Below are 12,002 nucleotides of genomic sequence, written 5' to 3' on the forward strand. Positions count from 1 at the left end.
GTGATACAGAGTGGGGCTTCAGAAAGTGCTTTTGGGGTTTTGGTGGGACACACATGGAATCTCAGTGGCTCTCTGAAATCTGAGCCTGGTGTTTAGTGGTGATCACTGCAWRTATCTGAAGTCAGAGCTAAAGCAAAGCCCATTGTCACACTTGTCCTGGATCCTGCTGCCTGCCATTCATTACAAGTCCCTTCTCCAACCAGTAAAACAGACCGAGGCACTTTCCAGACCACCATCAGCATGGACTGCTTCCAAAATGAAACCATTTTGGTGCAGACAAACAATATTTAAGGAAGATGCTTCAGAGACCTCGAAAACCACCGGAGTGCTGGACAATGCTGTTTTTCACAGCAGCAGGACAGCTAGAGGAGCTTTCAGATGCTAGGACTGGGACAAGAACCAGTGCTCCTTCACATTGCACATAATTAATCCAGTAAGTCATCATCAGAGTATGACACAGCGGGGCCAAAAACCAGTTCCAAACAGAGTTAGATAATTTTCTAGAGTCGGGACCACCCTGGTATTAAACAAGGAGTTTTTCATTCAGCCTCAAGCTCAGCAAAGCTCCAGCTTTGCTTACAGAGAGCTCAGGTTTGAGCAGAAAAAGGCATGCTGCATTTCTTACTGGCTGTCTCAGGGTGGCTTTTCTTATGGTGTGGCATTGAGAACACCCCCAGCAGGCCTTGCTCACTGCAGTCAATCCTTACACATCATGTTACACTACCCTTGCATGTTATTCTTTTTCATAAACAACATAGAACATGATTTTGGGAAGAGCTTCAATAATTGTACCAAAACATGGGGGGTGATTCCAGGGAGAGCCTCCCACACCAGCAGGACCACCCCTCCTCGCTGTGGCACCTGGGGCTGCTCTGTATCGGGGTGCTCTGGCAGTGCTGCATGGCAAAAAGGTTCAGAGGACAGCAAGGTGTGTGGAGAGCTGGGACAGGGCTGTGAGGTCCCTCTGTCTCAGCTGTGGCATTTTGCCCTTTGGGATGCTGCTCTGTAAGATGGGGGAGGACAGTGCTGTGGCTGACTGAGTAGAGCTCCTGCAGCAGGAGTCCAGGGTCACCTCCAGGGGTGACCTCCAGGTCACCTCCAGGGGTGACCAAAACTTTCTGCTTCAAGAGATCCCTGCACCATTGATGTCAACATTGCATTATGTCAGCATTGCATATTGTCAACATTCCTATGCACTGCAAAGAGGGAACAACCCTGCAAACCAGTCACCTGTCACCTCCTGGTCCCATGGCCCATTGTCCCGTCCCTGCACTCCTGCTCCCCCAGAACAGGGAGGTGATTTCCAGGGTGAGAGCTGGGTGATGGTGCAGTGGTCTGCGTGGATCCCAGGTCTGCTCAGGGTGACTGACTGGGGCACAGATGGTCTGTGAAGCTGGACCTTGGTCCACAAGGTCGCAGCAATCCCAGATMAGGCTGGCCTCAGCCTTTGTCTGTCAGCAAATGTCTGTCGTTGCTTGTCCATCAGCTCCTGCCTTTAGTTCAAACAAAATCCCTGGATTTCATTTGCCTTCCTACAGCAAGGTGCTGCTTCACAGCAGCCTGGAAGCAACATTAGAGCTCAAATTCTTGTGCCCATGGAGCAATCCCTCTCTGGTGGATGTGATTTCTCAGTTGCTGAGTCTAATGTTCTGTCTTCAAGTGGCTGAATCAAGGAGTAAARTCCCACAGGACTAATTCAGGGTGGTGAGGGCTGGAGCTGGAGAGGGACAGGACAAGGGGGAATGGCTTCCCACTGCCAGARGGCAGGGTTAGATGGGATATTGGGAAGGAATTGTTCCCTGGGAGGATGGTGACGCCCTGGCACGGGGTGCCCAGAGCAGCTGTGGCTGCCCCTGGATCCCTTTGRGTGTCCAAGGCCAGGTTGGACAGGGCTTGGAGCAACCTGGGATAGTGGAAGCTGTCCCTGCCCATGGCAGTGGGGGGCACTGGATGGTCCCTAATCTCCCTTCAAATCCAGACCATTCTGTGATTTTATGAATRTGCTGGTTGATGAGCCAAATTTCTAGATGAGCTGAAGACACTGATAAACGTGACAACAAAAGATTGTTCAGACCTGCAAGGACTCAAACTGAGGTGTGGATGGAGCACTGTCCCCTCGCCTGGCACTGCTCAGGTGATACCAGGGACACAGGTGCTGGCAGACACAGACACACCACCTGCTACCCACAGCAGTCTGACTAAATAAAGAATAAACCAGAATAAATCACAGCTCCTCAGAGGTCGGGTTTCTTTTTCAGAAGTAGGAGGATTGTTTGTTGGTGGGGACCACGCCTGAACGACCAGAAAAATGTTGGGATCGGGTCCCATGGCACCAGGATCCTTGCACAAGAGAGTCTCAGCAGACATCCAGCCCTCAGAGGTGCAGGTCTGTGCATGATAGAATGTCCCCATTCTGGGAGGCTGAAGTGACTCAGCCAGCACAGTCAAAGGGCTGTTATTGCTCCAGGCAACTGTGCCTGGAGCCCATGCACCGGGATTAAAGGCATTCCAACCTCTGCACGTTCCCCTTCCCTCCCCATGGGAGAGTCTCTTCCATGTGCCACACCATTCCCTTTGTCTCAAAGCATTTCTGCTCTGCACAGGCTCAGGGCTGTCCTAGAGGAAGGGTCTGTCTAGGGATTTCTGAAGTGTCCCAAGGCATCTCCAAACCTGCCATCCTGGGGTAATGTGACGTTTTTGGAGATGTTTTTTGACGCGTGCTCACACGCCAGGCGAGTCAGAGCCTGTCCTGGACCACAGGAGGTGCTGCAGGCACAGTCCAGGTGGAGAAGAGGGGCTGGTGAGTTGGCCATTGGGCAGGRTCCATCCAGGGGATGTGGCTTGTGCTGAGCAAGGCCACTCTTGTCAGGCTCTGTCCAGCCTGCCTGTCCATGGAGATGAACCGTGGGCAGTGCTGGGCAGTGTGTAGTGGGCAGTGCAGGGTGGTGTTGGGCAGTGCAGGGTGGTGCTGGGCAGTGCTGGGCAGTGCTCACACCCCAGGCTGTGCTGGGCAGTGCTGGGCAGTTCAGGGCAGTGCTGGGCAATGCAGCCAGTGCTGGGCAGTGCTCACACCCCAGGCTGAGCAGGCAGGTTGGGCAGCACAGGCTCTGCACACTCACACAAGCTGGTTGGGGCTTGCTGAGGAACGCAGTGGCAGCGTGGGCCTGCTGTGGGTGYGGGGTCTGCAGCCAAGAGGATGCACCCAGGCATTTTGCCCTCCGTGTTTAGGTTGTGGTTGCTCCTGGAGTCGTTCCCTGTGGAATTTACTGTGGGATTCCTCCTTGGCTGGTAAGGCCCTGCCGTTGCTGCAGCATGTCTGGCCAGGAGTCAGAGTGGGGGCAATCCTGGCTGTGCAGGGCAGTGTTTGGTGGGGGATACCTGTGGCAGCACAGSTCAGCCCATGGCCAGCTGGCATGGGTGCTTCCTGGCTGATGGAGCTCCAGCCAGGACACTCCGAGGTGAGAGGCATCCAGGCAGCTCGTGAGGAGCTCTGCAGGGATGGACAAGTTTCCAGCTTCCCAGATACTCTGATAGCAGCATGTTCTGCCACCCTGGAAAGCTCCAAGGCTGGTGAAACATGGACCAAGGAGTTAATTTTGCAGGGGAAGGAGCTTGCAGAGGGGTCAACAGAGCTKGTTTTCAGTGATCCTGGCAGTGAAGGATGCACTGAGGAGCACCAGACCCCGTGGGTGAGCTAGCTGCAGGGTGGAGCCCGGGAGAGATGCACTCCCAAAATCTCTTTGCAAGTGGAGAAAACCTCTGAGCACCAGCTGCTGCTGCTGAGCATCCCCCCATCAGCCTGCCCTTGTCTGGGGGGCTGAGGGGCCAATCTGGCCTGGCCTTGGCTGGCTGCASGTTCCAGGCACGAAGATCTCAGCTYATTCCCCTGTGGCACAGTGCTCTGTTGCAGTGGGGCAGCTCAGCTGTGCCCTGCTCTGTTCCAAGTCTCCACACACCTGCTTCCCTGGGTGTACCCACATGGTTTCTGCACAGGCCTATCTCCATGGCCACTTTCCAGGTGGTTTTTGTGCAGTGAAGCAGCCAGAAGAGGCTGAGCCAAGAATCTGGTCCAGGTTCCAATACCTCTGGGATTCACTCTGAGGGCAGGGAGAAGACCATCTGCACAGGCGGGTTTGTGGAGGAATTCCCAGGGTGTTTCCCATCCTTTTCTAAACATAAACCAATTCTGTGGAAAGAATGGGAAAGCACCAGGCCCCTTGACAGCCCAAGAAGCATGTGAGAGTTTACTTGTGGACCTGGACAGGATTGGAATTAGCCCCAGGGCTTTGGCACACTAAAATTAAACYAGGAAAATTGTTTCCATGCCCAGATACCAGCCTGTCTCCTCAGGGGACACCCCTATCACCAGAGGTAATATCTCTGATCCTGCTGTGGGTCAGCTCCCGAATACCCACAGGTTTCAGCTGGTCATATTTGTGGCAGTCATTCTCAAACATAGCCATGCCTGTCACCTCAGCCAGCCTGTGACAGAGCACCCACATCTATAAACAAAATATGTCCTGAATATCTCTGCTGCCATCTACTCCAAAACCTTCTATTCCTYGCCTTCACTAAAGGAGAATATTTATTTCCTTATTTACTGCAGCAGCAGCCTGTCCTTGAAGGTTTGTGTCCACCCTCCCTGCCCTGTCCTCCAGGCTGAGTKATCTCAGTTGACTCATAGATTCTTTAGCTCATCCCCAGATCCCGAGTCTGTTTTACTGGYTGGAGAAGGGACTYGTAATGAATGGCAGGCAGCAGGATCCAGGACAAGTGTGACAATGGGCTTTGCTTTAGCTCTGACTTCAGATACTTGCAGTGATCACCACTAAAYACCAGGCTCAGATTTCAGWGAGCCACTGAGATTCCATGTGTGTTCCAGCAAAACCCCAAAAAGCACTTTCTGAAGCCCCACTCTGTATCACTCTCTGCTCAGCTCTGCATCTTYTTGATTTTTAACAGACATTAATTATTATCCYACTTCACTGGGCTGCAGRACTCAGTGATTGATCTCCCCAGCACACCTTGGCTGCAGGAACAAACCCGTGTGAGGAGCATGAGCCCCAGAGGTTGTGCTGGGCCTTGGGGACAGTTGCCCACCTGGATGAGGTTGCCCACCCCGGGGGGCTGCAGGAACACCCTGGGGATCCATCCCTGGGGCTTTCCTGCCCTGGCACAGCATGGAAGGAGAGCCAGAGTCCCTGGTGATGGCACAGCCAGGGCACAGCCACAGCAGCCACGTGTCCTGCGTGGGTGACACTAATCTCACAGGGGTGCCAGCAGCCTTGCAGCGTGTCCCCCGTGGGAAGGGGCTCTGGGTGCAGCAGCCAGGCAGCTCCTGGTGCTTGGGGGTCCCTGTGCTTGACCCGTGACCACAGCGAGCTGGAGGGGAGGAGATCAAGGAAGGGGAGGAGGGAAATGAGAGGGGCAGAGTAGTGTGAGTGGGGCACCCAAGAGAGAAATGAGAGGGGCAGRGTRGTGTGAGTGGGRCACCCCAGAGGGAAATGAGAGGGGCAGGGTGGTGTGAGTGGGGCACCCCAGAGGAGCTGCTGGGGCAGGGTGTGTGATGGCCACAGTGCCAGAGGTCAGAGAGCCTCTTGTGAGCCCAGAGAGCCCTGGGGCCCCTGGTGCTGCCCAGGGAGCAGCTGAGCACGGGAGCTGCAGGAGGAGGGCACGGGCAGGGGTAGCCACATCCWTCCCACCCTTCTGCCACGCCTGGAATTTCTCTTCTGGGCTCCCCCCAGGTGAGGGTTTGGAATTTCCTCATCCTTTGCCTGTTGCCATCTGCAGCTCTGCTGCTGCCCTGTGTMCTGCAGGGCAGGTCCCCAGTGGAGCAGTGTGGCATGGTCAGAGCTTGCCCAGCACTGAGAGGAGCAGCAGCATTGCATCTGGTGTGTCAGTGCAGGGGGGTTCCAGCCCAGCAGCTGCTCTGTGCTGGCCAGCACCCCTAGGGAAGCTCAGTGCAAAGCCTGAAGGGGAACTTGCCCTSTCCGAGTCCTCTTCTCTCTTGATTTTCAGCAGAGCCCGAATGGCTGAGTATAAACTCAGTGCTCTGTCTCTGCCTGAAGTGAGGAGACAAGACTTTCCTTCATGCTCCTGTAATCTATGCGTCACATCCCAGCATCTCTCTGTTGTTTCCTGTGTCATGGGGTATTCGGATTGCCCTCTCCACATACCCTCTTCACTGTCTGTGTGGTTTTGGTGGTGATTAAAGTGCAAAGAAAAGCATGTGCCTGCGGGGATGGTTACACTGGCCCTAAAGGAGCCAGGGTGTGTTCCGCAGGAGGAGCAGTGAGCAGTGACCACCTCATGTCCTGTGAAATGACCCTGTCCCCTCCCAGTGCGGTTCCACAGCAGCCCAGAGGACATGGACATCACTGGGGCCAGGCTGGTGCTCCCCAGTTATCTGGTGCAAGGGACACCAGTTTACACCCTCATCTCTCTCGTACCCACAATATCCACAGCAACAGCATCTTATAAATCACTGCAGTTTCCCAGCAGCCCCAAATTCCTCCTGGTCTCTTGGGTTAAAATTTATCTTCTCAGTCTCAGGGTTTAAGGATACACGGAGATCTTGGAGGAGCTGGCTCAGCAGTGGGTTCTGACCCTCGGCAGCCTTGGATGGGGCACAGAGAAGTGCAGCAAAAGGAAGAGGGAGCCGAGATGTGGCTTTTGGTCACTCCCAGTGATGCCTTAGGATTTTTAACTTCTATATTTTTCATGTGTCTATTCTTGTATTTCTCTAGTGTGCAGCACTGAGCTCCCGTTCTCCCATCTTTAAACAAAACAACTCCTCTCTGGGCCTGAAACTCAAGGATAYCTCACTGCCTCAGAGCCCCAAAATCTGGAAACGACAGAGAATTGGGGGGAGCAAGCTTGGGGGAATTGACACCATCACCTGAAGGTGTCATTGGGGAATTGGGGCCCAGTGTGTTCATGAGACAGAACTGATAAAAGGGGAAGATTTTGTGACTTGGGGTCCATTTTGGGTGGAGCCTTTGAGGAGGCTTTGTCTGCCCTGAATGTACCTGTAGGCCTTTGTTAAATTTGTCTGTTTTTACTCTCTTAACTTTGTCTGGCCTCTGTTTCAGGTGAGCCTTGTTTAAGGCATCACCAGGACACGAGGTGCAGGGTAAGCCAGTCCCAGAGTCTCTCCAGGCTCTGCTCTCCACCCCTGAMCAAGGTCAGGCTCTGAGGGAATACACTTGCTCTCTCTGGTTCGTGGAGAGATGGAGCAGATCCTGCTGAGCTGTGGCAGAGTCACCATTCTCAACCAGGTCACTGCTGCAGTGCCTTGAGGGACATTAATAACAGCCTGAAGGAAACACACCGTGGCCTTTACCTGCCCTCTTCAGTACCTTGTGGCTTTCCTCAGGCTTTTCTCAGTAGAGAAAATGARTGAGAGTCCCCACCCTTCCAAGAGCCCTTCCAATGTGATCAAGCTCAGTGCTCCAAAGAACTGTCCTGGCAACATTTCTAGGCCTGTTCCAGCAGTTCCCAGGGACCAGTCCACCTCCACTGTGTCCCTCACTKCCCCCCTCACTCCCACAGTGGCAGAGGAATGGGTAAGGGGAATGACTGCTTTGCCTGCAGGGTGCAGGGGTCTGTCACTGCATCCCCCAAAGACCTCACTCTGGGAAAGTCCACAGAAACACTACAGAGACTAACCAGAGCATCTCCTGTAGTGAGAGTGSATGGCAGCACAACACAGACCTGCAGTAAGGCTGGGGAAAACTATCGGAGTCTGTGGAAAGTGAAATGCTCCCTGTGACATGGAGCTGGGGGTGTCTGAAAGCAGGAACTTTGTTAAATTAGAGGTGAATGGACTAGTCACTGTGAGCATCCACCTTCCTCCCCTGACCTTGTGGCTGAGCTGGTGCTCCTCATTCCCCCTTTTGGAAAGGCTGCGGGGTCAGTGCCAGAGAGTAACGTGATCAGTAAGGTTGGAAAAGCCCTCTAAGATCCTTGAATCCCATTAAATCATGGCCCTAAGCAGGCACATGGCTTGGTTTCAGGCAGAGCTGCAGCCAGAGRGCTATGACAGCCCATGTGCCACCCTGTGTCATTGGGCACAGCCTGGCTAAGAGCAGAGCAGCTCGTCCTGCAGCATGAGGACAGCCGCTCTGGCTCTCACCAGACAGCCTGGAGCAAGCTTCCCAACACTCCAGATCCTTCAAGGAAATGCCCTGATGGAAATGCTCTTGTGGAAATGCCCTGATCCTTCAACCCTCTCCTTCCTCTGGGGTCACCAGTTAGCATATCCCTGCTCGTGCTGTCACCAGCCTGTACCTGGCTGTCACTGAGCCGTGTCCCAGGCTGGGAGGGCAGAGCACACCCTCCTCTTCCCCCCGCAGCCGTGGGCTCCGGAAGGCAGGCAGCGCCCTGGTAACGCTGCATTAGTCCTTCCCCGGGCCTGACACAAACAGAATTGATCAAAAGCACCTTTAAAAGCTCCCGCGTCCCCGGAGTAGAAGGTTCCTCTTGTTGAAATTGGGTGGGAGAGCTGCGGTTTTTCCTCAGTTCCTTTGATTTGTTGCCTAATGCAGGGGATGGATAAATCTCTAAGCCCTGAGATTTAGGGCAGGATTCATACTTTACATCTTCAGAAGACGTAGTAAACAGCCTTATACTCTCTAATCCTGGGAGCAGGTTTGTACCTGCTCGCTCTGCATAAACTGGACCAGCTACAACAATTTCACACTGTGGCTGAGTTCAAAACATCCCCTTGGGGATGAAATGTTTATTGCAGAAGATTTTTAAGATGGTTCCTGAAAGGGAGAAAGGGACTCCCAGCCCAACACTCTGCACACACCCTGTGGGACTGTCCCATAAATAGGGGACTCCAGGAGCAGTGACACAGYGTGGCCTGCAGGAAGCTGTGACTGCAGGTGCCACAGCAGAGCCAGCTCAGCGTGGTTTCCAGTGCTCCCAGAGGAACTTTGTCACTTAGACCTTCCCCAGTGGGCAGCACAKGCGAGTGGCCTGCCTGCAATGACCTTTCTGAAGCAGGATTAGCAGACCCTGGGATGGCCCTGTGGCTGTGGTGCTCCTGGATCCAGCTGCCTCCATCGCCCCTGGGGGCAGCTGGGATCCCTGGGGTCAGGCTGTGCCAGGATTCCATCCTYCCCAGGTCACTCCAGAGCCTTGCAGAGGCCTCCTGGGCCGTGCAGAGGTTTGTGGTGAGGACAGGCTGAGCTGGGTAGAGCTCAGCCCTTTTCCCAGCAGAGGGAAGTACCTGGACCTTCGAGGTGCTCCARCCCAGCCCCAACATGGCAGAGGAGAAGATGGGGACCACTTTGGGGTCTGGACACCCCACCCAGGKGACACCACATTTGGATATGTGATGAGTTTTAAGCAAAATGTTAAATGGGCCAATTCTCCTGGGGCACATGGTCACATCGTGCCCTGGGGGGACTGCTCACGGCCTGTGGGGTGAGACACAGCTCCCCAGTCACCACAGGGCACATTTGCCAGCCTGGGTTTGACTCTGCCCCACACCTCCTCGCAGCTCTGCATCTCCTCGGGATGTTTGCAGGTCCCTGTTCATGGCCAGGGCTAGGGGCTGGGGGCAGGCAGGGTCAGGGATTGTTMTGTGGACAGGAGCGAGTTACTTACAGAATCTTCAGGCTGTAGAGGCCAGAGAAAGCTTCCCCGGGGATCCTGGAGATCTGGTTTCCAGAGAGGCGTCTGCAGTGAAAAGAAGAGCCAGTAATGTGTCAACATCCTTGTGATGACAGTTCCTTGTCTGCAGAGGCTTAGCAGCTTGTCGGTGCTGCCACTGTCCTGAGAGGAGGCTGCAGCACCTGCGAGCTGAGCYACAGCCCTGGGCTGGRGCAGCCTCTGTGCACCATCCCCTCACCCAGCCTGAGCAACAGKCACAGAAAATCACAGCTCCTGAAATCCTGAATCCAGCATTTCCAGCATCCAGAGACAGCTCATGGCTTGAAGCCATTCCTGGGTGCACACAGAGGAATTCCACTGCACAGGAATCACAGCCCAGGCAGTGACCTGCAGACCCTGCTCTGAGACGGTGGAGAAGGGAGAGCTATTTCTGCTCATGCAGGCCCTGGGAGGACTGACCCTAAATCCTGGCTGATGAGTGAGGATGAAGAGATGGGGGAGGAAGATCAAGTGCAGCATCACAATGGGAAATGGGACCTTTCTGGGACATGGAGCAAGGAGCAGGGGACAACATTCTGAATTTACTGAAAGAATTTATGAAAGGAAACCCACGGGATTTGTCATTGTACAACATCACCTGATCGTAGAACTCAGATTTTAACCAGGCCCAGAGCAGGCTGGCGAATGAAAAGGCATTTGCAATTTTCAGTGACATCAGAAACTGCATCACTGTTGTCATCAGGACTATGGTGAGGGCAGGTGATGGAGCCAGGAGTGAAGTCCAGGACTCCCGAGTCTAGGCTTGGCCTAGAGCAGAGGTGTATTTTCTCTTTCTCCTCTTGTTTTGCCCATGATGACAAACACGGACCAAGTCCCAGCACCCATCAGCCAGAAATCATAAAGACAGGTTCAACAACCTGATTAGGACCCTAAACTGCTACTAAATTTGGGCAAGAAACTTCTGTACTTGGCTTGGAGTGGAATATTACATCTCCAAAACAGAGACATTGGACATCCTTTGTCACCAGGCTCATCTTCACTCTCAGAGAAAGTCCAAACTAGGCCCAAGAGGTTGGACACAGGTATTCATTAAACTTTGATCCTAAATTGCTACTAAATTTGGGCAAAAAACTTCTGTACTTGGCTTGGAATGGAATATTGCATCTGCAAAATAGAGATAGTGGACATCCTTTGTCACCAGGCTCATCTTCACTCTCACACGAAGTCCAAACCAGGCCCAAGAAGTTGGGCACAGGTGTTCATTAATCTTTGTCCCGAAATTGCCACTAAATTTGGGAAAGAAACTGCTCTGCTTGGGTTGTAGTGGAATATTTTATCTGCAAAACAGAGATGGTGAACATCATTTGTTGATGGCCAGGCTCATYTTCACTCTCAGAGAAAGTTCAAACTAGGCCCAAGAGGTTGGACACAGGTATTCATTAAACTTTGACCCTAAATTTGGGCAAAAAACTTCTGTACTTGGCTTGGAGTGGAATATTGCATCTGCAAAACAGAGATAGTGGACATCCTTTGCGACCAGGCTCATCTTCACTCTCACACRAAGTCCAAACCAGTTCCGAGAGGCTGGGCACAGGTATTCATTAAAGTTTGACACAGCTCGTTTCTTTTGGGGCATTTTGTCAGGGAAGGAGGCCAATGTGCAGGCTGGGCCAGCCCATCCCGGCCTGGACATCACATTTGGGGAACACCACGTTTGGTGAGTTTTATGCAGAATGTGAAATCGGCAGCTTCACCTGGGGCTCTCACGGCCTGTGGGGTGGCACACAGCTCCCCAGTCACCACAGGGCGTGTGCCAGCCTGGGTTTGACTCTGACCCCGTCACTTCTCGCAGGTTTGCATCCCGGTGGGATGCAAAGTGGGTTTGGATCCCGGTGCAAAGTGGGAAGCAGAGTGCCTGAGAGCCGGGGCTGTGCCGAGGTCACGGAGGGGACCGAGCTGCTCGGGACAGCCACATTCACCCGTGGAGCCCAGGGCGTGTGTGGCTGCCCCARCGCTCCCTCTCCGGCTCTCCCCTCGGCAATCCGGAGAAAATTGCTCCGGTAATTAGGCCTCTGACAGCACAAACAGCGCAGGGTCGTCTCTTTAATGTGTGCGAGCAGGCTGTAACCTGCCCCTCGCAGCGTGAGCCGCCTGCCAGGCTGGGCGATTTGTCACTTGGGGGCTGCGATTTGGGGTAATTGCTCCTTTTGATTGCTGATTTCCACATGGGAGGAGGCAGCGCTGCCCGGGAGGCTGGAGAACTCGCCTGCAGGGGAGGTGCTCCCGCACGGCATCCCCAGCCTGCTTTGCATCCGTCCGTGCTCCTCCTGCTCCTGCATCCGTCCGTCCATCCCTCCTCAGCCTGCTTCTGCATCCGTCCA

The 12,002-nt window shown here is 53.9% G+C and overlaps 1 protein-coding gene across 1 annotated transcript in view; it reads right to left on the bottom strand.

The window, feature by feature from the left end:
* The window catches only part of LOC130584722 (leucine-rich repeat-containing G-protein coupled receptor 6-like), a 133,841-nt gene that overhangs the window by 51,717 nt on the left and 70,122 nt on the right, over positions 1-12,002 (bottom strand). Inside the window, exon 3 of the mRNA XM_057384871.1 lies at positions 9,616-9,687. Coding sequence (XP_057240854.1) covers positions 9,616-9,687 — 72 coding nt within the window. The remainder of the gene's footprint in view (positions 1-9,615; positions 9,688-12,002) is intronic.

This window comes from Malurus melanocephalus, unplaced genomic scaffold (genome assembly GCF_030028575.1).
Source record: "Malurus melanocephalus ecotype Western Australia unplaced genomic scaffold, MMel_1.1 scaffold_752, whole genome shotgun sequence".
Lineage (NCBI taxonomy): Eukaryota > Metazoa > Chordata > Aves > Passeriformes > Maluridae > Malurus > Malurus melanocephalus.